Source organism: Narcine bancroftii, chromosome 1 (genome assembly GCF_036971445.1).
Source record: "Narcine bancroftii isolate sNarBan1 chromosome 1, sNarBan1.hap1, whole genome shotgun sequence".
Classification (NCBI taxonomy): domain Eukaryota; kingdom Metazoa; phylum Chordata; class Chondrichthyes; order Torpediniformes; family Narcinidae; genus Narcine; species Narcine bancroftii.
This window is the reverse complement of record NC_091469.1, coordinates 300786411-300814340: the sequence shown is the minus strand read 5'-3', so window position 1 is coordinate 300814340 and position 27930 is coordinate 300786411. Positions and strand designations below refer to the sequence as shown.

General features: G+C 40.3%; 1 protein-coding gene across 12 annotated transcripts in view; it reads right to left on the bottom strand.

Annotated features, from left to right (window-relative positions):
* The window catches only part of cstpp1 (centriolar satellite-associated tubulin polyglutamylase complex regulator 1), a 209280-nt gene that overhangs the window by 76420 nt on the left and 104930 nt on the right, over positions 1-27930 (bottom strand). For 11 of the 12 annotated variants that reach the window (XM_069905588.1, XM_069905580.1, XM_069905570.1 and 8 more), the window contains one exon: positions 4056-4140. In XM_069905588.1, coding sequence (XP_069761689.1) covers positions 4056-4140 — 85 coding nt within the window. Of the gene's footprint in view, positions 1-4055; positions 4141-27930 lie in introns of those variants that run through there. The other variant, XM_069905595.1, reaches the window with a different exon arrangement.

Sequence of the window (27930 nt, the reverse complement as noted above, 5' to 3'; positions counted from 1 at the left end):
ACTGCCGAAGAACCAACTGCTAGAATCACTTCTTTGTCTGGGTCGTAGTGGACGAGCACATTATCGCTTGAGGTCAACAGCTCATTTGTTTTTGTATTCCAGCACCATCTCTGATTTTTTTTTCAAACAACTGGTTCAGCAGGTTGCACAGAGTGGACATGTTTGGGATATGCTTTAGATAATGGTTAAACCTAAGAATGATTGTAATTCGGCTCTGTTTGCTGGCCAGGGTGCAGCTTTGGTACCTGGTGTATCCATTCAGACGCCTTCACTATTAATTGTAAACCTTAAATATGTTACTGAGGGTACCATAAATACATACATTTCTTGGTGTAGTCAGGTTAGGACTTTTTCTAGGTTTGCTAGATGCTCTGCGTCGTACCGTCCTGTAATAATATCATCCAGGTAGCATTTATACCATGCAGCAATTCGTCCATACCTGCTTGAAATATTGAAAGAGCTGCTGATATTCCGTATGGCATTTTAGAATATGTGAACAACCCCAAGTGAGTATTGATTGCCACATACCTTTTTTTGATGTCTCATCCAATTCGATTTGCTGATTACGCCTGTAATAAATCCAGTTTAGTGAACTTTTTCCTGCCTATCAGGGATTGGAATAACTCCTGTGCTCCGGACATGGGATGTTCAGGTATTTGCAGAGCTTGATTAATAGTGACTTTGTAATCACCACAAATTTGAATTTCTCCATTGGGTTTTCAGACTGGCATGATGGGAGCTGCCCAATCTCTATATTGAAGTTTATCCAATGATTCCTTCGATTTCCAGTCTGTTAATTTCTGATTCAATCTTTCCTTTTATTGCAAAAGATACTGTCCTTGGCTTCTAGAACTTGGGTTCAGCTCCTGGTTTCAAATGTAACTTTGCCTGGACTCCTTTGATTTTCCCCAGGCCTTTTTCGAAAACTGTTTGATACTTCTTAAGCACTTGTTTCAGCTTTGATTTTTGTTCATTCTCAGTGTACATCTTCAGTACTGATCTGATTTCTATCCAATCCAATTGGATGACTGTCAACCAGTTTCTTCTAAACAATACAGGTCCATTTGTATCAACAATGAAGAGAGGTAAATCTTTCGCAGGGTCCTTTATATTCGATGTCTACTTTCTCCTTGTGACCTTTCTCAACACCCCTTCGGACTGTTTCATGGTAATCTTTCATAGTTGTGTTTTTACATATTTTGACATTAGAGCCACAGATGTTCTGGTGTCAAACTCCTTCTGAAGAGGTTCGTTGTTGATTTTAACCTGGACATAAATTCCACATTTATTATCCTCCACGCTGCGGATCTGCATTATTTCCAATGCCGTGCCCTCCTCAAAGTCATTCGATTCAAGGGATTTTGTCCTTCTCTCCCACATTTATCATTTTGGACGACTGTTTGTTGTATCTTGATTTCTGTTTTTTTCTCTTTTGGCTTATTTTCCTTTCTCCTTGGACATCTGGAGTTGATGTTTCCCTTCTTGTCAAATAGATGCCATTTGACTTTTTTGAAGTAATAGTTATCAGTGCTGTAGTTGCTTTTCACGCAATGAAAGCATTTTTGTCAGTTTAGTTTTGCCACTAATCCCACTGTAGATGGCTCTGCTGTTATATTATGGGCAAGACAGTACATATGATATCCATATTTTGGCTGGCCATTTCGAAACTCAACACTGTAGCATACGCAGACTTAATGTCTAAATCTTTCTTACTTAGCAATCATTGTTGGGCGTTGCGGTCAGCCTAATGACTAATCTGTCCCTTAATGCTTCGTTCAAGAACTTTCCGAACTCACAACTTTCCAGCAGTCTATATAATTCATCCAAATGTTTGCCTGCCTTTTGCTTTCTGGGGGAAAAAAATGGTATCAATTTGCAATTATTACTGGTTTGGGGAATAGGTATTTCCCGACTACAGCGCACAAATCCTCACAAGACCCAGCACTTGGTCTTGCAGGTGCCAAAAGTGACTTCACTAGTTTAAATATCTTGCTTCCCACTTAACTTAGAAACAGTGCTTGTTTCCTTTTTAATTCTGGTGTATCTGTTATATTGTGGGCAAGATGGTACATAATGAATCTTTCAATGTAGTCATACCAGTCCTCTCAGTCCTTGTAATTTCCAAAATGGCCTTCTGCCATTTTGAGTGTTCTTTCCCATGTCTTTCCCTTTTTCTTTGTTCTCTGTGCTTGAGCCTGTGAGGCTCACTGCCTTGGTAGCCTTGCGTTTTCTCTTTGAATCTTCTCTCCGATGTTCAGAGCAAAGAGGAAGTTTGTTTCAATCCTTGTTGCTAATCTGTTGTGTATTCCAGGCTTAGAAACACACTAGCATATTGCAGGAAAAGCAACCACACGAGGTGCTTCATTTATTCTTTATTACTAATCTAAAAATAGCTTCCCATGCCACACAATATATCTGTTATGAGGTCAAACGCAGGCCTGTGTACCATGCCTGTGTGTCTCCTCAACACTTGATGAACAAGTAATATGAGTCTGGCAATGACAATTCTGGCAACAGCAAGAGAGAGCAATTTATCATGTCACAGAATTCCAAACATCCCTCCCAAAATCTGCATGAATATTAAAATTCTGCATTTCATTCAGCAGGTCACTAAAGTTCAAAAAAACAAACTGTTGCAAAAAAAGGAAATGGTCTCTATTACGTCTGCCAACCTTACTTCCAATGACTGAAGCAATGCACCACTTACCTGAACACAGCTTCTTCCCACGGACAGTGAGAATGCTGAACAAACAAAAGAACTGCTCACACTAACCATCCGAGACTCTTATTTGTATAAAACAATATTTATCTATTTATTTATTATAGATAATACACATACAGACAAATAATACATATGGAGGACAAGTATTTTATGTCTGGTTGTGTGCCTGCATGTTTTGCACCGAGGACCAGAGAACATGGTTTTGTTGGGTTGTATTTGTAACAAACTTGACTTGAAATTGTACACCAACAGGTTGTAAAAAAGATTCTTCCCCATAACCATCAAGCTCATGAGCCAACCTCACTATTAGTGATCTTATGCTGTCCTTGCTATGTACCAATTGATTTTTCACTGTAACACAACACTGTAATGTGCTCTCGCTTTTTTTGTTAACTTTGTACTACTATACACATGTTAAAGTTGACCTGCTAGATTTCTCCCCAAAGATTTTTCACTGTACCCAAGTATGTGTGACAATAAACCTGAAAAAAACACAGGACAGCACAATGCCTTTTCAGTGCCAGTGATCAGGACTGGACTTGGGTTCAAATCCCACGCTGACAGTAAGTAGTTTGTAGGTTCTCCCCGTGTCTGTGCGGATTTCCTCCAGGGGCTCTAGTTTCCACCCACTCTTCAAAAAAAGTACTGGAGTGTAGGTTAACAGGGTGTAAATTGGAAGGCACGGACTCATAGGGCCGAATTGGCCTGTTACTGTGTTGCATGTCTAAAATTAATTTTAAAAAAAATGATCATTCACTGACTATGTGGGGGAACTGCCAAGTCCTCCCATTTTTTAAGACAATGTTGTCACATCATAGTTGGTTTTATTCTTCCTAACATGGAAAAAAATTGAATGAACCATTAATTAAACTTTAATAGAATAAATTCTAAATGTACAGTATTCAAGGCAGCTGTCCTGATGAAATAATTAAATAAAAACATTCATTTAATTCCTTCAGCAATGAAACACAAGAGTAGCCATATAAAAAAGTTACAAGATAATTTTAATTTATTTCACACAATTTAAGAAATAAACATGAAGCTGAATAACCACAATTAATTGCAAAATGGCTTTTGCTGGTTAACAAGGTAGTCTTCACAGTACATCTACAATTCCAAAGATATAAAACCAGGTTTGGGAAATGAAATAAAAACTTTTTCATTTTAACGTTCTGATTTTATAGACTTATTGATCAATCTGAGTATTTCAGAAACTAGAAGAAGTGATACAAATGAAGGAATGCCTACCTCCAACTTCACAAAATCTGTATTTCACTGCACTTCTCAGTTCAAAGAATGTGTTGTCAAAAAGGCTAGTTAAACAGAAAATTACCTTGCTGCTTTCTGGGCAAGATCCATTGGTAAATCGTGACAAATAAGCTGAAGTAGGGAGTGGTACTCTATCACTGTCAGTAGATCTGAAAGAAAGAATTTGAAATGATCTGTTTCAGGATAAATCTTGAGTTGGTATTAGTTTGATACATGGGGATGATTACTAAAATAAAAGATCTAATTGTCTGTTATTATTGGCATTTGCCAAATTGAACAAGCATCTTTCATTTACTTTTCATTGTGAACTGTTTAATTCAGATGAAAATTAACCATATTTATATATTAAACTCATGAATCTGATGTTTAACTCACATTTGCAAGAAATCAACAAAATACTTGATGGTGCCGTTAAGATTTCCTCTACTGAAGGAAAGTAATTAAAGAACTGCTTGGAACATGTGCATTTCAAGGGCTAGACTACTTCAAACCAGTGACCTCTACCACCAAGAAGGTCAAGGGCAGCAGAATTCTGGACACTATTATCTGCAGCCTCCCCTCCAAGTTCCACACCATCTGAACTTGGAAATCAAAATTGCCATTCTTCATCATTGCCAGCTGTAAACCCTGGAACTTCCAAACCAAAGCACTGGAAAAACTCTAACATTTTAAGATGCAGCTCACTACCACTCTCTCAGAATTGGAATGCACAATAAATCCTGGCCTGATCAGCAGTGCTCAGATCCCAAAAATGCACAAATAATAAAAATGAAATAGATATGTCATCTTGTATCCATTGCTGGATGTGAGTACGGCAGCAAACAACATGATCATTATCAGTTCAAGTTCAGATTGTACATGTACAACCAGACTAAACATTTTTCTCCAGACCATGGTGCGCTCCTGCGCGCACACACGCAAACACACACACACATGCGCGCATGCACGATAATAATCAGATATATCCATAAAGATACAATTAAAAATACATTTATATTAATATTTTGGGATAATTTACTTGGTTGCTGGACACTATTCATCAATCTCACAGCCTGTAGGAAGAAGCTACAGTATTTCCCAGCCTGGCAGATGTGATTTTGATGCTCCTGTACCTCCTTCTTGATGATCAGGGATCAAAAATACTGTGTGCTGGATTGAAAGGGTCTTCTATCATTCTTTGAGCCCTATTTAACCAATGCTAACCCTCATCTTAATCCCATTCACACAAGGAAAGACCTCTGCCAGTCACCCTGTGAAAGAGGGACGATAATTATTACAATGTGTCTATGTGATGACCCTGTCATGGTTGATCAGCTACGTTATCAATAACACTAGACAACACAGGTTTTGCCTCCTGAATACTTTGGCATGTATTTTATGGATTTTGGGCTGCTGATCATGAAAATCACCTTAAAATGTTCCTATTAAATATAGATTTTTAGATATATTTTTGTGATTTTAAGTCTACTTCAAGCACACAAAACCATGAAGTGAAATGGGTCTTTGAAAATTAATTTTCTGCATTCACACTTGGACTTCCCTGTTGATCTTGGTGCAGTCAGCGACAAATATGGTGAAAGGTTTCATTCATAAAAACATTGCGACCATGGAAAAATTATATCAGGGTAACAGGATGACTAACTATTGTTGGACACTGACACGAGAGGCATCAGATGCTGAATATAAATGAAAATCAGTGGCAAAGCATTTTTAGGTCAGTTGAATTAACGCAATCTGTCAGCGTCATTATGTGATTAGACATGCTAAATTCAATAAAAGTTAATTTAACGTTTTTCCAACTTCCTACATGATACAGCAAATCTGAATATGTCATTTCATAAAATTTAATTATTTTTAGTTTGTTCATGAAACATTTTCATGTAAAATACAAAGTACAAAAAAAAATATTCATTCATTTCCACAACTTCTGCTGCGCCCACTGCACTGATTGTAACCACTTGTTGCCGCTGGGAATCTATGGCACATGCAAGCACACAAAAGCACACTAAATTTTGAAAGTTTGAGAGTATTCAAAAAGTCCAGATTCTCGGATATTTTTGGAGTTCTACTGTATGCAGTCAGTGGCAGGTCCCCATGCAGCACTCATACAGAGGGATCTGGACATCTTGCGAGTCACTATCTTGGAGGATTTTTCCTTGATCCATGGCATTGTGAAGAAAGCACGTCAGTGCCACTACTTCCTCAGGAGTCTGCGGAGGTTTGGTATGTCAGCAGAAACCCTGGCCAGTTTCTACAGATGTACGGTGGAAAGTGTGCTGATTGGCTGCATCACGGTCTGGTATGGGGACATCAATACTCCTGAGCACAAAGCCCCCCAAAAATTAGTGAACACAGCCCAGGATATCACAGGCAAAACCCTTCCCACTATTGAGAATATCTACAAAACTAATAATTTTCAAGTTTTGAGGACAACACAGTCTGAATTTCTTGATGGACATTTATTGAAAAGATTCTGGATTCAAAATTACAGAACATGTATTATTACATCAAAATGAATTCTGCCTGTCTGAAGGCAGACAACGAGTTGCTATTAGTGTCACCCAGTGGCCCCTACAGTTTGAGAGAAATAGAAGCAAAAGAGAGTCCCTTCAGAGTTATTGAGTGTTTGTGGATTCACCTCCAGTGCTCCCGCAGCCTCTTCAGTTGCATAGATTCCTGTTTGATTTATTGACATCACAAGTTCCAAATCCAAGTCGCCAACGTGATCAGGAAACCTTCAGCACCTGAGACCCTTTTTGGAGCCCTTCTTGTTTTCAGCACCCTCTCGAATCCCAATTCTGATATTTGGTTCTAATGAGTCAGTCTCCAGCAGCCTGCAGCCCGCGTGGGTCCCCTGTCCACAAGTCGCCCACAGCTTGTGGGTGTCCCTTAGCCACTGAGCTTCTCGCTGGTCTGTTGCCATTGTCACTGCCTGCAGGGACATCTCCTTTGCTTCTCCTTCTCAACAGTGGTGGGAGGGGGGGGGTGTTCTCTCGTTTCTGGTGCCGTGGTGGTCCGCTGCTCCCCAGAGTCTGCACCACCTTGCGGCCTTTGCCAAGCACTGCCATCCTGTGCTTCTTTTCCACTGGGATCCCAGTTAATTTGCTGGGCAGTGTCTCGGGATAGGAAGCCCTTGGTGCCATTTCCACTGGGCCACCCTTAACTGCGACATTAATTGCTTTTTCACTGAACACACTCATTCCTGGGGATCGGAGAGTTCTACCTTCAACTGGAAACGGGTTTTTCCACTGGTTTTATCAGGACACCAGCATCAGCAAATGCAGAGGGATAGGAGTAGGGGTAGAGGTGGTTAATCCCTGATGTGAAATGACATCATTTGACACCTGCCTTCGGACAATGCTCCTTTTCCACTGGACCCTGTCCCAGTTAATTCCTGGGACAGGGTGCCAATGGAAAGGGGACTTTGGGCTCAGGATTTTGGTTTAGAAGCATTGCTGGCTCCTCTAATGGGTCATTTTAATGCCAGTGCAGTGCTGCCAGCATTAAGATCAGGTGGTTGAACCAATCGGAGGAGCGCTTTTGGGTCTACACCAGCAGCGCCGCTTTTTTTTTTGCAAAGAATTGAGAGTTTCTATATTTACGACACAATGACTCTGTATTGTAATTTACACTGAAACTGATAATAAACAGATTTTAGCCAGATTAAACAAAACTTAATTTGTAAAGAATGACAAGACTCTTCACCGTTTTTACGAGATTTTAAGAGCACAGAACAATCCCCCAAATCAGCAGCACTGTTTAATCCACAGAGTGGTAGATTTATAGTCTCTGCAATTCTCTCCTCCTCATAAGTGCTCCCATTACTCCTTCCTCCCCACATTGAATTAGTCTGTGGGTAGTAATTGTTTCCATGACTGAGTAATGTTAGTCTTTTTATAGTAACTGCCATTTCACATCTACTTTTCACAAAATATAGAATAACGATTATCTGCTCATGAGTGCAAGGCCATAACCAAACCAAGGTGCTTGTAAAACATTAAAAAGGAGAGAACAAAAGCCATGAATAGATATTTTGGCCACTCTATCAAGAAATTTTATTCGAGCAAGAAAAAAAATGACCAGAAATGCAAAAGAAGCACTCAGCAGGTCAAGAAATATCAGCTGGAAGAGAAACAGAATTGGTGTATTGGATCAAAAATTCTTCATGAGATCTGAAAAACTGAGGAAACAAATATGTTACATTGAAGAGAGGGGAGAGAGTGCCTCTGATGTGGCCTATCACGGCAATGATTTGTGTAAAAAAAAACGGTACTAATAAACAGAAGAGAAAAGAAAAAGAATGAAATTGGAGCATTAATATCATCACATCTGTGGAGATAAGGAAAAAAGGAGAGGCTGGCTAAAATTTTTAAATTCAAAACTGAGTTCAGATAGATTCAAGCCAAACATATTTTGCTGGTGCAAGTCAAGCAGACATGCAGTATTTTTTTCCTGTTAATGAGTTGGCACCAAAATTGCTTGTTTTTAGTTGGAAACTCGTGTAAATGCGTACATTAAGATGATTCTCCTCACTTAATAAATTAAAAGTATATTGTGCAAAAGGCATCCTTGGAAACTCCTGAAGTTTGAGTCTTTGCTGACGTGTACTTTTCAACTTCATTGTTTGTGGTTTGTGTGGATCAACAACCTCCCAAATATTTCACATATCAAATGCTGCATTATTTCCTAATATTTACACATTCACAAAGCTAACCTGAGTTGGAAATTAATGTGGTGATGTGCAAACATTGAGATACAAAACTAATAAAGAAATATCTTCAAAATGTTATTAAATGTGGCTGAAACAAAGACATTGATTATGTCAGTTATGTTCAATGTTTTTAGTCAAGGGGTTGGTGACAATTTAAAATAAACGTGGTGCTACCATTTCCAGAATAGAATTGCTTTTCCAACAATTTGGTGTTGTAATCTTTCATCTTTCCAATCGACTGAAGTAAACAGGAATTGGGCATATAGTAGTTACAGAAATGCTGGAGGAACTCAGCAGGTCTCGCAGCATCCTTAGGTGGTAAAGATATATAAACGATGTTTTGGGCCCAAAACATCATTTATATATCTTTACCTCCCATGGGCACTGCAAGACCTGCTGAGTTCCTCCAGCATTTCTGTGTTTTTACTGTTATCACAGCTTCTGCAGATTTTCATGTTTCACTCGGATAAGGAACATAAACAATGTTGTTTAAATTGGCAGATGACACTAAACTGAGGAAGAGTGGGAAGCAAATATTGATGAAGTAGTTAAGGCTTTAGAGCACAACTGCAAATGGACGTATTTGTATTTAGATGACACTCAATCTGATGTGGCCTTTTAAACTTAAATAAATATATATTCTTCATACATGAAAAACAGGCAACCTTGTGATTTATTTGCTGCCAAAATTTCATTCAGGACAGTTATCAAGTGGCTTTTGTTTGTCATTTTCCAAAATGCTTCATTACACGAGTGCACAGCTATCACAGAGAAAATCCAAATGAGGTACAGTTCCAGGGAATGTTGTAATCAGGAAAGTAACTGTCTCTTTGCACCATCATAACAGCATTTTAAAGTAACTTTTATGCAGTCAAGCATCTTTCCCTTAAGTTTATCAACTCTTGAAAAGTGATTGAGAATTTACCATATTTGATGACATACAAGACCCTCCCCTGCCATTTCAATAGGGAATATTAAGAATTTTTTTTTTTTAGTGTATTTATGGGTAAGCATTTAATATTATTGAAATATGTAGCTACAGTATAGCAGAAAAAAAACTTGGAATAAACATGCAACTAGGACAACAGGAAAAATCCTTTTAATATTAATACTGCTGTAATTTACAAGAGAAAACAAAAGCAGCTTAGATATAGCAGAAAACATTTTATAAAACAAACTGCTGCTCTTGGTCCCCTTGCTGGTCCTGCTGCCCTGTTCTCCTGGCGGCCCACTGTTGGTCCCTGCGCTGGTTCCGCTGCCACACTCTCTCCCGGCAGCCCACTGTCGGTCCATGCGTTGGTCCCGCTTCACTGCTCTCTCCTGGGGGGGAGGAAGCAGTGGGATCAGTGTGGGGACTGACAGCAGGCCACTCACTGGGAGAGATCAGGACAGCGGGACCGGTGTGGGGACCGACAGGGAGCCACCAGGAGAGAGCAGGACAGTGAGACCAGTGCGGGGACAGACAGTGGGCCACCAAGAGAGTCTCCCGACACTGATCCCACTGCCCCACGCCTCCCCATAAGCCCATCACCTGTCCTCAATGATGAATGGTGGTGATGCTAGTGAGCCACTGTCGGCGTTACTCACCATTATCACTCTAATTTCAATTCAAATACAAGACCAGGGAGATATTTTTGGGCCATCAAATAGAGTAATTAAAACAAGAAAAATTATATCTCCCTCTCTTTTTCTAAACTGATCATTTGTTGTTAACTCGACATGTGGAAAAAATTTGTCACTTGTATCAAGCTCTAATCAATGTTATTGTACAAGTTGCATTTTTCTTAAAGTATCTTTTTTTCGACTTTATTGATCAAAATATGTAAGAATCATATCTGTCTTTGAGACCAACTGAGTCTTACCTTTGGGAAAATATTTAAAGTATCCTACATTACAAAATATTGTTTTCTTTTAGCCAGAATACTAAAAGAAAGCAACGTTTGTAGAATTTGCCACTTCATCAAAAATATTTGCTTTTAATTTTGCAACAAGATATCCTATCCCTGCATCTTTCCTCACTTCAATGAGTAAGCTCAGCAGGGCACTAAAACATTATCACCTCTAAATTCCCTGCAAGGCACACATAATCCTGTTTTGTAGACGTATTCACTGTTCCTTCATCAAAAATGTGTAGAGATCTTAGAACATCTACTGATCAGAAATGTGTGAGCATCTTTACTGAACATAGTTCAAAACGACCAATACCACCAACAAACAGTAACTAAGAGTGGTAATATATGGCATAAATTTCTATGTGTTTAGCCCAGTGGTTTACCAACTTTAGCCTGTTGGTTCACTCATACAATCTAATGATAATAACAAATTAACTATAAATCTAATCTAATTGTATGACTGACAAACCACTTTGATTAAACCCTAAAAGGCATTATCAAAAGAAATTTAGATTTCATGGATACTTCACTGTTGCACCTTGCTAGCAGAAGACCATAAGACATGTGTGGGATTAGAATAACCAATGTGAACTTGGGGCATGCACATTCTTGGTCTGTGGTCCTGAACTTTCCTCCCAAGCTAGTTAGCCAACCTTCTGCCTTGCACATATCTCCCCCCATCCCCCAACCCCTTGATCTTCTTGTTCATTGCTTTATTCTCCCCAAGTTTTCCAGGCCATTATTTCCTTACTCTCTATTCACATTCTCTGAACTTTTCTCCTCAAAGAGCTCTAAGCCCCTCTCTCCTAGCCTCCTCTCTCCTAGCCCCCCCTCTCTCCTGGCACCCTCTCTCCAGGCACCCTCTCTCCTGGCCCCCTCTCTCCTAGCCCCCTCTCTCCTGGCCCCCTCTCTCCTGGCCCCCTCTCTCCTGGCCCCCTCTCTCCTGGCCCCCTCTCTCCTGGCCTCCTCTCTCCTGGCCTCCTCTCTCCTAGCCTCCTCTCTCCTAGCCTCCTCTCTCCTAGCCTCCTCTCTCCTAGCCTCCTCTCTCCTAGTCCCCTCTCTCCTAGCCCCCTCTCCTAGCCTCCTCTCTCCTAGCCTCCTCTCAAGTTCCCCAGCCTTCTCATTTAGACTCACTGTAGAGAAGCAAGCTTATGATTCAAAAAGATTTACATATTAAAAACAATCATAATGCATTCATAATATTTTCAATAACTCTGCCTTAAAATAATAGCTCCACAAATAAGCTGAAAATAAACAAGACAGTATACAGCATTGGTTAGGAATCAAATTTGAATGCATTTTTATGTCAGTGGGATAATTTATTTCATGTTTAAGAAGAGAATTCTTTATAGATTCAAGTCCTGATGAGTAAATAAAGCACAAAATTATTACATCCAATATTCAAATATGAGATCTGACATTTATGGAGTTATTTATGTTGTGATCCAATATTTTGTATATTTATTAGGGAAATACCAACTGTTGCTTGGTTACATAAATCCAAAAATCATGCTACATTTACTTAAATGCTCAAATATCTTAATTATCTTCCAATAGAAATGTTTAACAATTAACCCAAAGTTCCCATTCATGATTACATCAACTACATTGTGGATTAGTATTGATTTTGGACAAAATGATTTACCAGATGTTGGCGTACTTTTGATTATAAATTAAAAGGTCTTGTTTTATTTTGTAGTTCTAATTGAAAGCTTCACTTAGGCGTGGTTTGATTCAGTCAACAAACTATCCAGTTATAATGATTTATTGCAAAATTGTTTTGCATTTATTGAATGTCTTTTTTTTTCTCTCTCCAAGCCACACCAAGTCTAGGGCAGAGTTGAGCAAAGAGATGCAGAGGTGCAAAATGCATAGAGAGATGGGAAGAGAAAACCTCACCCAAGCATCACAAATATCAGGTGCTTGTGCATGTGCAAATACAGAGAGTGAGAGAAAACTAAAAGAATGCTCAAATGCATAATGTCCAAGGAAGTGCTCTCAGAGTATCTATTGTCAGTCATCTCAAAATAGAAATAATGACAAAGTCAACACATGCATACCTGGGATTTACAATATCATAAAACTTGGGTTCCTGCCAACACTGAAAGACTAACATTTTCTCAAAGCTGGAAAATTTTCAACTGCATTCTAGTGTTCAATTTCACATATGATCAAACAAATAAGCATTAATCTCCAAAAGTTTCTGAGAAATTAATCTTGTAAACCTGCTTGGTGTACCTGAGCCAGATTAGACCTCAGTGCAGGTTCAAGGATTCTATTTAAGAAGAGAAACAAATGTGAGGCAAGTTTCAGACAACTTTAAAAAAACCCTACAATCACTTAAAATTATAAATTATGAACTGATTTAGTTTTAATTTTAATATGACTGTTGACAATTATTTTAATGTTAATAAATAAGTTTTGTAAAACTGTCTTTGATTGTCAGAAGCAGTTTGGCAGATTACTTGAATGTGGTAAACTGTCTGTCAAAGTACCTCACTGTGTGGGGTTTGTCAAATACAGTTATTAGGTCATCTACAATAGAGTGCCTCACCAACTAAGCTTGAACCAGTTTTGTTCTCAAAGTTGCTGGTGGAACATTCACTCCAGGTAGGTGAGGGAAGCACATGAATGCAAGGCAATTGCCACCAAGATGTGGGCCATAGTAAACAAATAGATGGGGAATGTGTATGTAAAAATAAACAAACCGAAGAATTTCAACTATGATACTCTGGCACAAAAATATCTTTCTTAACCTTTTTTTAAATGCTTAGACAGGGAGTAAAAGATAGAGTTTTAAAATGAGCTAGAGGGATAGGGAGAGAGAGAACAGGGAGTCGTCTAGCAGAAACCAGAAAAGTTGTTGACATTCATATGATAGACTTCCTTTCCTGCTGTAACCAGTGTATGATACTATATGTGTCTTTGGGAGCGTATCTCTCTTTTTCCAGAAACTTACAGATATGTCCTGGTAAATAATACTATCACAGTTAAATGTTGCAATATCAATGTCATGAGATAGTATCAACCAATCAGCAATATAAATATGATCGCAGCACCTCAGAATAATTCTTTAGCCTATCCCACCTTTCAGCTAAATCAAAGTTGTTCCTGCAACCCAAGCCAAATCTCTAGATCCTCTATCTGAGCTCAGCCTGGAATATATTCAACTCATGATCATCCACACCCTACAATCCTTATAGAAAGAAACATTTCATCTCAATTGGAAATGGATCAATTCCTGATCTTGAGACTTTGCTCTCCATTTCTGATTTTGCACCCAGTGGAAATAGCATTTTGATATCTACCATAAAAGTCATGGCAGAACTTTATAGGTCTGAGTATAGGGTACTTTTATTTAATCTCCCCTCACAAGGCAATTAACCTTCTCATCACAGGAATGTGTTTCGATGACATAAACTTTTATAGTATGGAGACTAAAGCTGCACAGAATTTTACAAACTTGTGCCTGAAGGCTCGTCAGCACCATTTTCGTGGTGTGAAAACATCAGCAATCTGCCCAACGATACTTCAGAATCTCATGTCACACATTGTGCACAAGCAGCCAACGTGCCACTTGCTAACTGAGTATATTGCCTGTGGACCGCGTTACCAAATTGTGCCCCGTCATTAGTCTATTCGTTTGTTTTTCTAGAACTGATTGAACAATAATAAAGGAAAGGAGATACAGAATGACATTAAAAACTGATCATCCCGTACATATCCAATGTCATTCTAGGAGTCTCATCCCCTATTTGTACTCATACTGAAAAAAAAACTCCAAGGATTTGAGAGCAACTCACTGCTCCAATTTTGTTTACTTCTTTCATGTCAACATATAGAAACAAACGACAATACTTAACTCTCTGGGAAGTCAACAGTGTCACTAATTCTTAAATCATGTGGTTAAAACATGTTATCATGTTGATTGACAATGATAAAATATGAAATTGCTTTGCTCAAAGCCATCTTGGACATCAGTTAAGTATAGGGATATCTATGGACATGTGTACACCAGATATTTCAAACCAAAGATAACAATTACATAATTTGGACAGTATTCTATAACAAATTTTTTTTCTGTTTAGTAAATGACATAAATCAGAACATCTCTGCATGCTTTAGTGAAAAATACTTTGTTGAAAGATGATAAAGAGAATTGAAAGCTATCTTTCAGGTGAAGTGGAGATTCCGGATGAAAATGGAAACAACAAGGGACACCCGACAGCCATAGCAGGGTCTAAATGGCATAACCTGCTACAAAACCAAATCTGGTAAAATAGCAGATGGCAAAGCTGCTCTCCTAGAAGAACTCAATGCCTTCCAAGTCCTTTTTTGATGACTGTAGTGTAACCCCACTGCATCCCCACATCCCCTGATGAATCCATCCTGACTGTGTCTGTGCATGATGTGCTTGTTGCCTTCAGGAGAGAGAATCTGGGGAAAACATCTGGCCTGGAAGGAGTACCTGGCTGAGTATTAAAAATTTGTGCTGACCAATTTACCAAGGTATTCACGGATATCTTCAATATCTCACTCCAGCAGGGCATGGTACCCACCTGTTTCAAGCAGGCATCAATCAAGAAGAGTGTAGTAACCTGCCTTAATGACTATCAATCAGTAGCATTCACATCAACAGTGATGAAGTGTTTAGAAAGGCTGGTGATGAAGCAGATCAGCTGCTGTATGAGCAGTGACTTGGATACATTTCAGTTCACTATAGTAACAGGTCTACACCAAATCCATCTCACTAGCTCTATTCAAAGTCTTGGAAACCTTGGACAGCAAAGGTGCATATATCAGGATGCTCTTTATTGATTACAGTGCAGCATTTAACACAATCATCCCCTCAAAACTGATCAGCAAACTCCAAGGCCTGGGAGTTGACACCCCACTGTGTAATTGGATCACAGATTTACTCACCTCCAGACCACAATCAGTGAAGATTGGTAAGAATTTCTCTTCCACAAGCTCCATCAGTACCAGAGCACCACAGGGCTGTATTCTTAGCCCCCTGTTCTACTCACTTTACGCCTACAACTGTGTAGCTCGGTACGACAATAACACCATCTACAAATTTGCTGATGATGTCACAGTAGTGGGTTGTATAAAGGAAGGGGATGAGTTGGTATACAGGAGGGAGGTTGAAAACTTGGCTGAATGGTGCAACAAAAGCTTTGCACTCAAGGTCACCAAAACTAAGGAGTTGATTGTTGACTTCAACCCCCCCTCCTCAGCGCAACACCCTCCATGATCTCCTCCCCTAACTGTCTCTCCACCCTTCCTGCCCTCATTTGTCCAGTAGTCTATAACTTCTTAATCCCTTGCTTGGCCCTTCCCCACCATCTTTTATGCTTTTAATCTCCCACAACCTCCCAATCCAAAACTTTGCCTGTCCATTTTTCTTCATAGATACTATTTGATCTACTGTCTCCCCAGTGAAACAGAATTTTATGTGAAGGGGGTGGTGGTTCCTTTCCTTCTCCAGAGAGCTAACCTTCTGAGCCCACTGCCCTCTCCCCATCACCTTGGCTTCTTTCTCTTTCACCCTCTTTCCTGCATCTACCTATTAATGTACTTGTTAGACTGTGCTCCTCTCCCTTTGAATTCTTCCCTCCCTCCCTCCCTCTGCCCTGACGCCCCCCCCCCCCCATATTTTTATCCAGGGGTCTCCCGTTTTTACACATTCCCAATGAAGGGTTCAGGCCTGAAATATTGACTGCCTTCCACTTCCTATGGATTCGGTGTGACCTGCAGAATTTTTTCCGCAGTTTTGTGTTTTTCTTGTGTCATTGAGACTGCATCCATTAAGAGAATTGGTTCCACTGCACTCAACAGGTATACTAAATTGTGTCACAGTTTGCTGCCTCCAAACATTCCATCAGCTTCATTAGGAGGGATACTAATTACTGAATATAAATAATATAGTAATTTTTCTAAGGAAACAGTAAGTACAGAAATTGGCAGCAAGTAATGCTTGTGCAGAACAAGGCAGGTCAGTGAATGCCTGAGTCAAAGTCCTTTCAATAGAATTGAAAAGCATTTCCATAATCAACTTTGTTGATTTTTTTTGGATTTCCAACTTCACTTTGAGAGAAATGAAATATCATTGCTCAAACTTCAACGTAAAGGAATTAAACAGTGTGAAAGTGTTTACAAATGTTCCCTGTAAATACAACAATAGTCCCAGCTCCATTTCTTCCTTAATGCACAGGAACGGTCTTAAAATATGTTCCTAATTTCCACAATTCCATGAGAACCCTCTCTCCTGTACTAATGGCTTCAGGAGCTATTTCCTCTGTTAGCAATCACTCTTTGATGTCTCCGTTCAATCAGAAGCTCTGCTCTTGTGTTTAATCTGGTTGCGTTGGCTTGAAATCAAAATGTATCTCCTTTGGTAGCAAGCCACAAAGCATGCTAATCATGCTTATAAAATATTATTATAATACTCTACAAAACAATTCAAAGTACAGATAGAAAATTCTGGTCTATTTGGTTTCTAAAACCTGATTGTATCCTAGGTTAGTGTTCCTTTACATTTGCCCTAAAGTTAGTTCAGAACTATTAATTGTGCCATTGTTTGAAGTGATAAAGAAGTGTTTAATAATTAAATCTAATATCATCTTTATTTTTAATGCTTAGAAAGAAAAATGCTTAAAATTATCAAATGAGGAACTGTGCTTAATATTGCCCAATTTATTCATGCAACAAGTGCCCACCTAGTCCATAGTGGTTGCACTAGGAGCAATAATCTGGAGAGGGCTTCCGTATGCATTGAATCATGCCTGAAGTATAGAGAGATACTGATCATGGCTTCAGTCAAGGTATAGATTTAATTTGATATCAGTACTGCCATCTGGAACTCAGTGCCTTTTTTACGGTAATTGGGTGAGTACCTATTCAGCAGAATAAACAAATCCCACTCCCATTGTACAAGTACTTTTAAAGAGACTGTGAATCATTTACAAGTTAGTAACTGCTGAAGTTATTTCAACTGCTTTTTCTTTGGCTTGGCTTCGCGGACGAAGATTTATGGAGGGGGTAAAAAAGTCCACGTCAGCTGCAGGCTCGTTTGTGGCTGACCAGTCCGATGCGGGACAGGCAGACACGATTGCAGCGGTTGCAAGGGAAAATTGGTTGGTTGGGGTTGGGTGTTGGGTTTTTCCTCCTTTGCCTTTTGTCAGTGAGGTGGGCTCTGCGGTCTTCTTCAAAGGAGGCTGCTGCCCGCCAAACTGTGAGGCGCCAAGATGCACGGTTTGAGGCGTTATCAGCCCACTGGCGGTGGTCAATGTGGCAGGCACCAAGAGATTTCTTTAGGCAGTCCTTGTACCTTTTCTTTGGTGCACCTCTGTCACGGTGGCCAGTGGAGAGCTCGCCATATAATACGATCTTGGGAAGGCGATGGTCCTCCATTCTGGAGACGTGACCCATCCAGCGCAGCTGGATCTTCAGCAGCATGGACTCGATGCTGTCGACCTCTGCCATCTCGAGTACCTCGACGTTAGGGGTGTGAGCGCTCCAATGGATGTTGAGGATGGAGCGGAGACAACGCTGGTGGAAGCGTTCTAGGAGCCGTAGGTGGTGCCGGTAGAGGACCCATGATTCGGAGCCGAACAGGAGTGTGGGTATGACAACGGCTCTGTATACGCTTATCTTTGTGAGGTTTTTCAGTTGGTTGTTTTTCCAGACTCTTTTGTGTAGTCTTCCAAAGGCGCTATTTGCCTTGGCGAGTCTGTTGTCTATCTCATTGTCGATCCTTGCATCTGATGAAATGGTGCAGCCGAGATAGGTAAACTGGTTGACCGTTTTGAGTTTTGTGTGCCCGATGGAGATGTGGGGGGGCTGGTAGTCATGGTGGGGAGCTGGCTGATGGAGGACCTCAGTTTTCTTCAGGCTGACTTCCAGGCCAAACATTTTGGCAGTTTCCGCAAAGCAGGACGTCAAGCGCTGAAGAGCTGGCTCTGAATGGGCAACTAAAGCGGCATCATCTGCAAAGAGTAGTTCACGGACAAGTTTCTCTTGTGTCTTGGTGTGAGCTTGCAGGCGCCTCAGATTGAACTGCACTGGACAACAAAAGGTTTGCTTACTGAAAAATAATTAGACAACTTCAAGCTGAACACAAAAATAATTTCAGATTTGCTCTATCAGGGCGGCACAGTTGGCAAGCGGCGGCATGGTTGATGTAGGGTTAGCAGCTCGCCATTACAGCAACAGCATTTGGGTCTGGACTTGGGTTCAAATACCCCACTGTCTGTAAGGAGTTTGTATGTTCTCCCTGTGTCTGCTTGGGTTTTCCCCGGGGGGCTCCGGTTTCCTCCCACCATTCAAAAACGTACCAGGGGTGTAGGTTAATTGGGGTGTAATTTGGGCGGTATGGACTCATTCGGCGAAATGGCTTGTTTAAAATTTAAATTAAAAATTTACGTAGGAAGGCTGATAAACATCAAAGGAAGTTTTATTGAATTTCGAATGTTTACTCGCATAATGATGCCGACACATTGCTTTAGTTCAACTGATCTAAAAATGTTTTGCTGCTGGTTTTCATTTGTACTCAGCGTCTGATTCTTCCCGTGTCAGTGTCCAACAATAGTTGACTAGCATTGATGGATTCCAGTTGCCCTGATAATCACTTTTCCATGGTCACATTGTCCTGGTGATGTTAGTCAATGACTGCACCAAGATCAGCAGGAAAAAAGTCCAAGAGCAAAGACAGAAAATGAATTTTCAATGGCATGTTGCACATTATGGTTTCATATGCTTGAAATAGACTTAAAATATACACAAAAATAGGTTATATCTAAAAAAAAATGAAATGTGATAGGAAATTTTAAGGTGATTTTTGAGATCAACAGCAAAGACACACGTACTCAAAAAAAGTTATTTACAACACGTTTGAAGCTGATTCGGACATTGAAACCCATGCAGACTGATTACAACGGATTGATCTACAAGCCTGTACGTTCAGAAGACTGGACGGAAACTGAAGCACTCAGAAAAACCCCACACAGTTCATGGGAAGAAGATACAAACTCCTTACAGCGTCCAACCTGGGATGCTGGCCCTGCAATATTGCTGCGTTATCCGTGCTGCTCATTCAAAGCAAATACGATAAATGCTTTCTTATTCTCATTGTATTCAGGACCATTGCAGTCACATCTTTGAGCTCAAATTTGGCCAAGGGCTAGATTGCCAGTACTTGTCAAGGTGATTGTAACAGTGAAAATGTATGTCTCCATTTCCAATCAGGCTGGAACACGCATATCTGGAATACCTTGCAGTTACCGTGCAGTGTTGCTTAATGGCCTCATTAACAGAGGTCAATGAGGCCATCTGTTCAAAGCTTGTGAACTAATTTTTTTCCCACTTGCCAGAGACTAACAGGCATAGAATGGAAAGAAGCATGTTAGCATTATTGGGTTCGCCATGATGCAGTGTGTGATGACTGGATTTGTCTCATGCAGCGTTCTGCTTGCTATGTCCTTCAGGAATGGATAATGTTCATCAGTGCCTGGTATCCAGAAAGTACAAACTATCATTATTCCGAAGACAGACAAGTTTAAGGATTGAGGTGAAGCAAAAGGCATCTATTGTTTACAAGTGACATTTGTGGGTGATATGCTCCTTGATTCTAGTATTTATCCCAAGAACATGTGCACAAAAGTACAGTGAAATCTACCTTGTCATATACCTCGTGATAGGGAACGCCAATGCTATGCTGAGATAATCGATCAGAGATCTGGACTGTCCTGTAGGAACTTTAAAGTATGCAAATCCTCCCATGTCCAGTTGTTTGGTTACCTGCCAGACAATATTGCTGACATGGGGGAATAATTCTTCATACCTGCTGCCCAATGAGTCGCTTAGATGGAGGCAAGATAAGAGGAACACTGGATGCAACCAATGAATCAGAATAAGAATTTATTGTCATGAACATTTCACAAAATGTGTTACTTTACGGCATCGTTAATGTGCAAATCTGCTATAAATTACATTTTAAAAATTAATGCAAAAGAAGACAAAATGAAGTAGTGACTGTGGTTCATTGTCCATTCAGAAATCTGATGGCCGAGAGGAAGAAACTATTTTTGTACTGCTTTGTGTTCATCTTCAGGCTCCTGTACCTCCTTCCTGATGGTAGCAGTGAGAAGAGATCATGGCCTGAGTGGTAAGGGTCCTTGAGGATAGAGGCTGCTTTTTTGAGACCCCATCTCTTGTGGATATCCTTAATGGATTGAGAGTGATGCCCATGATGTTGCTGGCTGAGTTGACAACCCTCTGAGGTCTTTTCTGGTCCTGGCACATCCACACCAGACAGTGATGCAACCAGTCAGAATTCTCTCCATGGTACACATGTAGAAATTTGCAAGGTGACATACCAAATCTCCTCAAACTCTTAATGAAGTATACCCACTGGCAAGCTTTCTTCATGATTGCATCAACATGGAGGCCCCAGGATAGAACTCACAGATGTTGACACCCCAGGAATCTCCTCTGCTGACCCAATGATGAGGACTGGTTGGTAATCTCCTGATTTTTGCCCTCTTGAAATCCTCAATCTGTTCCTTTTTGCTAATGTTAAGTGCAAGGTTATTGTTGTGACATCATTCAACCAACTGATCTATCTCACTCCTGTACACTTCCTCATTGCCCTCTATGATTCTGCGAGGACTGTGGTGTCATCGGCAAATTTGTAGATGGCATTTGAATGAACAACCTCATCCCTTCCAGTCTTTCTGTTAGGAACTCCTTTAAGAGGCAAATGATTGCCAACAGTTTGAAGACTGGTACAAATTTTAAAGGACTGGCAGTGCAGTTGGCAAGATGTGACATTTGAAAGCAAGGTTACTGACCTTGATTACTTGTATAAAGTCAGTGAGTGCTCTACATGCCTTCATCCAAGTTATCAGGGCCAGATTCCTGACGACACTGAACCGGAGCGGACCCTGGTGCCATGCAAGTGCAGCACATCTACCGACTTTCATTGTCTCCTCCATTGCACTACTCCAAAGCTTGAGAGACCACATTTATGCTATTCATCACTGACTCCAGATCATATTTAATTAATTGTTGCTGTTTTAAGAAGTACAGGCAGACTTTCTTTGGTATGAGCAACTCAGTCCCGAGATGATGAATTCTGTACAGCACCAGAGCACTGCCTGTATTTAGTTACTGCTGAAACATAGCAAGTAATTATGCCAAGGAGGATAGTTTGCTGCTTGCATTGCAACCAACCTGCAGGACTAAATAATACAATGTGCTACCCATGATCACTGCTTTTGGAGCTTATTGCATTGAGCCCTTGGGAGGATCTCAAGATTTTTAACAAGGATGAGAATCAGAACTTATTGTCATGAACATGTCACAAAATTTGTTGTTTTGTGGCAGCGTCACAGTGCAAGCATTTATATAAATCTCCTTACAAAATAAATTTTAAAAAGTGCAAGAAAAAGTCAAAGTAAGGCAATGTCTGTGCTTCATTCAGGAATCAGATGGCAGAGGGAAAGAAGCTGTGTTGTTGGGCACTCGTCTTCCCCGATGGGCAGTGGAGGTCCTTGAGGATAGAAGTTGCTTTCTTAAGACACCGCCTCTTGCAGATGTCCTCGATGGAGAGAAGACTGGTGCCCATGATGTCGCAGGGTGAGTTAACAACCCTCTGGAGCTTTTCTTGGCACCTCCATACCAGACAGTGATGTAACCAGCCAGAATGCTCTCCTCAGTACCAGTTTTCGAGAGTCTTTGGTGACACACTGAATCTCCTCAACCTCCTCAAATAGAGCCGCCTTCTTCATGAATGCATCAACATGGAAGCTCTAGGTCAGATCTTTGGAGCGATGACACCCAGGAATTTGAAGTTCTTGACCTTCTCCACTGCCGAGCTCTTGATGAGGACTGGTTCAAGTTTTCCTGTCTTCCTCCTGAAGTCCACAATCATTTCCTTGGTTTCGCTAACATTAAGTGCAAGGTTTTTGGTGTGACATCACTCTATCTCCCTCCTACATGCTTCCTCATTGCTGTTTGTGATTCTGCCGACAACCGTGATATCATCGCCAAATTTGTAGATGACATTGGAATTGTGCCTATTCACAGTGTCATGGATGTACAGTGGAACCCCGATTTAACACAACCTGATTTAATGAAAATTCGGATATAACGCAATGAGTCATTGGACTGATTGGCAGGAGTCCATGTATTAACTACAAAGAATGGGCAAGTGGTGGTTTGAGATACCAGTTACCTCTGCGCCGGACAAGCTCTGCACCTCTCTGCCCAGTCCTGAGGTTGTCAGAGCACCGAGACAGCAGGAGAGAATGGGTAACATCGACCAGGTTCCCCCTGCTGCAGAAGTATACGACAGGAGGCACCTGTTCTTGCGCCACTCTGCAGCCCTGGAGTCCCAATGCAAAGGCAGACAGTCTTCAGAACCCCTGGCGGCAGGGATGGTCATTGGAAGCACATAGATCACTGGGCTTGACGCTGCCTACGAACCAGGCAGCAGCATCAGAAGAGAACCGGAGCCACCACCATCATCCAAGCAGCTTGGAGAGGACACCAAGGTTGGTGAGAAATCACTGGCCAGGCATGGGCTGCGCCAAAGATCCAGGTTTTGTTCCGAGGTTACCAGATCAAGTCGAAGAGGGAGGCAGCCCCAGGGGGATCCAGGGAAGTATCCACGGATGCTATCCACCTGCACAGAGTGTGGCGCGGGATCTCAGATCGCAGCTCAAGGCTGAAGGACCAGTGCAACGCTTGCTACAACCCCTGCAAAGTGACCATACATGTGAAGGCATTGGTGGCAGACATGCACTGAGATGGATACCTTATAAGCCCCGTCAAAGCATGCTGCCAGCCAGAGATAAACAGGGAGATTGGCACGGTCCCTAGAATTTTAAAAAATAACAATAGTGCCCGCGAATGTCCTCCTCCCCCCCACCCCCCTCCCAACTTTGGCACCAACCCTGATCTTAAGCACAATTATGCTGATACAATGGACCCTGATTTAGCACAACCTCGCTTTTCTTGCGATGCGATTTTTTTTGGACCCAAACCATCATGTTACAATGGGGGTTCCACTGTATAGTGAGTAGAGAAGCGGGCTGAGTATTAATCTTGAGGTGCATACGGCATTTGGAGGTGGCACCATGAGCATGACATTTTTGAACATCTGGAACAGCTGGAGGATGTTCAATGCATGACTGATACATAAGGAGAGCTAATCTGAGTGATTAAAGGCTACTTTCATCAAAAAATTTAGTTTAAAGGATGTTTGACTAAACTGTTATACGTTAATTTCTTCATGTTCTGAGCCTGAATTCAAGATAGAGTGGAATATTTCACTTTTAAAACTGTAAGAAGAACACAGTACACAGACCAATCAGATAACTAAGAACATAAGAATATATGAAATTAGAGCAGGCAGTGGTCATTTGACCCTTAAAGCCTTGTGTCATTTCCCAGTATCATTAAGAGATATGAAGGGAAATGTTTAAAACAAAAGTGGAGAATATCTGGATTGATCCGTCAAGGAAGGTTGGGGTAGTGGAGGCATGTCCAATTACAATGTTCAAAAGGTGTTTAAACAGGTTTTTGGATTGGAAAGTTATAGATGGATATGCAGATAAATGGGATCAGCCTCAAAATACATCACAGTTGACATTTAATAATTTCTGTTTTGAATGAACAAATCGACCAAACTTCCACTGTTTTCCAGGGTAAAGAATTCAAACGTTCACTATCCTCTAAATCAATGGTTCTCAAGCATTTTCTTTCCACTCACTTAAGTACTCCCTATGCCATAGGTGCTCTGTGATTAGTAAGAATTTGCTTAAGGTGGTATGGGGTGGAAAGAAAAAGTTTGAAAACCACTGTTTTAATCGTACCTAATTGACGGTTTCATAACTCCAAAGGAAATGGGCCAATGACAATTTTTCTCAAGCAGAATATTTCAGTAACCATTGAATCTAGAGCAGTGGTTCTCAACCTTCTTTTCCCACTGACAGTGAGTGAGTATGTAGCTTTTTTAAAGTTGAGGTTCTGACTTTGCATGAGAGGTGAGTTGGTGTTTCTTGATGTCATTGACTGTATCTTTTGCCATAAAGACATTGGAAATAAAACTGTTATCTAGTTTTTCCAATCTAATTCTACGTGTCTTGGTTGAGCAAGATTTGAAGTAACTTCTCAGACTGATCTAAAAAGGAATGTGCCGAACTGAACAATCAAAAGAATGCAGAGCTGTAATACAGAAGAAAAAAAATCCCCAAATGCAGAGATAATCAAAGGAACAACTGGACAAACAAACAAAACGTTTAAGAGGAATCCTGACTTTGGCACAGGGGATTGGTAGATGCCGGATAAGTGAATTTGCTGGTTGCCTGAGATTACATGTTGTGTGGACTGGCCAACTGACCCCTCAGGAAACTTTCTTTTTTTTTAACCTATTTATTTTTCTGATTTTTTTTTTTTGCCAGTTGCTTGAATTCTGGATAACAAGGTTTTACAGTTTTTTTTTGACTAATACTGAATTTCTTCAGCTTATTGCTGGGCCATTGGTTCTACAATATAGCTGGCACGTTTTATGACTGTTCTTCCATGAAGACGGACACAAACTAATTGGTTAATTTCTCTGCCATTTCCTTATTTCCGATTATAAATTTACATCTGTCTGAAAGGGATCCACATTTGACCTTTTAGGTTTATGCCTTCCCCTCTCCCCCCCCCACCCCATCCCCAATTTATGCATTGCCTGTTAACCATTGTTAGCAATGTTAAACATTATCCAATTTATATTACATTTCTGGTCAGGTTTTTGGCTGTAATTTGAACAGGAGATATAGTATGTGTCTGAATTTAAAATCTGCATGCTTAATTTAATTTCCTTAAAGCTGTCCTTCTATTTCTCGATGAACAATGAAGTTGTTTGTTCTGTGAATACCTACTGGTAATTACGACTAATTTCCTACTCCTTTATTCCTTCCTTTTTATTCCCATCTCCCACTCATTTTCCCATGTTTCTTTGCAGCTCCATTGCTCCTTCCCTTTCCAATATCCCTCTCTTCATCCTCTTGTTAATCATCAACTTTGCCTTTTATTCTAAGTCCGGATTCCTCTTAAACGTTTTGTTTGTTTGTCCAGTTGTTCCTTCGATTATCTCTGCATTTGGGGATTTTTTTTCTTCTGTATTACAGCTCTGCGTTCTTTTGATTGTTCAGTTCGGCACATTCCTTTTTAGATCAGTCTGAGAAGTTACTTCAAATCTCGCTCAACCAAGGCACGTAGAATTAGATTGGAAAAGTTAGATGACAGTTTTACTTCCAATGTCTTTATGGCAAAAGATACAGTCCTATATAGAAATGACATCAAAAAACACCAACTCACCTCTCATGCAAAGTCAGATCCTCAACTTTAAAAAAGCTACATACATTTTTCTTTAATCTTTAACTTTTATTGTAACATACATATTTCTTGTCTTCTCTAAGAGCTGACAAGTTGAACTAAAATATTCCTTCTCCACACAAGATACCATTTGATTACATTTCAATTAATTTTTGTTTTTATATTAGATTTCCTGCAGATTTTGTTATCGTTCTGGTGCTAATTTGTTCAACAGTATTTCCCCTCTCCTTTTAAAATTATTCAAAGCTTTCAATTATATATCATGGTGTCTCATTTAGAGACAGAATTGTCAAAATGACACAAAAGATGTTGGGAACCATGGAATGAACCATCATCTTGATGAATTGCATTCATCAGAGATCTCTTTTGAGTGCTACAAGGCTAGCCTCTAATTTGCACACGTGATCACATTCATCCCATTGATGGCTTGGTTACGGAGTGACAATACAGCCTGACGCTGACTGTGCAATGATTCCTATCCTATATAAGCGAAACGTAAATAGTAATCTTGCAGGTTATTTGTCATGAAACTATTTTTCAGTGCAGTTGTCTCTTCTCACATGTACTGGAAGCTTCGATGTGCAGATCATTCACACATTTGGTATGGACTGCCAGCATAGTTGTGCTGAATTAGCACTGATTTGCATCACTACTTTATCAAAATGTTTGGTATACACATATTTCTCATATTCCTGTCAAAGAACATGGAGCAATTTAAAAATAATTAACTATTTAAAAAATACAGCACTCAACTGCGTAATTAGATCATGGGTTTTCTCACCTTCAGACCACAATCAGTGAGAATTAGCAAGAATATCTCCACAATCAGTACCGGAGCAGCATAGGGCTATGATCTTTGCCCCCTGCTCTATTGACTTTACACCTACGACTTAATATAACAATAACACCATCTACAAATTTGCCGATGATACCACTGTAGTGGGTTGTATAGTCAAAGGCAATGAGTCAGCATATAGGAGGGAGATTGAAAACTTGGCGGAATGGTGCACCAACAACAACCTTGCACTCAATGTCACCAAAACCAAGGGAAGAGAAAACCAGAGTTCATTGGGGGATCAGAGGTGGAGAGGGTGAGCAAATCTAAGTTCTTAGGAGACACTATCTCAGAGGATCTTTCCTGGACTCAACATACTAATACCATCATGAAGAAAGCACATCAGTGTCTCTAATTCCTTGGAGTTTGCAGCAGTATAACACTATAAACCCTGGCAAATCTTCACAGATGTGTGGTGGAAAGTGTGCTGACAGGGTGCAACACTGCCTGGTAAGTGGACACCAATACACCTGAGCATAAAGCCCACCAAAAGGTAGTGGAAACAGCCCTGGCCATCACAGTCAAATTCCTCCCCACTATTGAGAACATCTACAGGGAACATGACATCAGGGAGCAGCAGCCATCATCAAGGATCCACACCACCCAGCACATGCTCTGTTCTCGCTGCTTCCATCAGGAAAAGGATATAGGTACCACAGAACTGACACCATCAGGTTCAGGAACAGCTGATACCCCTCCACCACTTGACTCCTACAACAAACTCAATCAGGGACTCATTTAAGGACTCTTACATGTCCACTTTTTTTAATTTTTTATTCTCTGTATTGTAGTTTGTTTACATTAGTTATCTGTTTAGTTATTTATTTGTTTATGTGTACATGATGTACAGTTTGTTTTTGCACTACCAATAAGTAGTAATTCTGCCTCGCCCGCGGAGAAAAAAAATTGCAAGGTTATATGTGATGTCATGTATGTTCTCTGACAATAAATCTGAATCGGAACTCTTATACTTAAATAATTATCATGTTTCAACTCTAAGATCAAAATCAACAAAACTGTGACAGTCACGCTAATGTAGGTGAACTAATCAAAGCTAAATATTGTGACATTATAATTGCAATCTTAAACCAAGCAGACATGCATATATTAC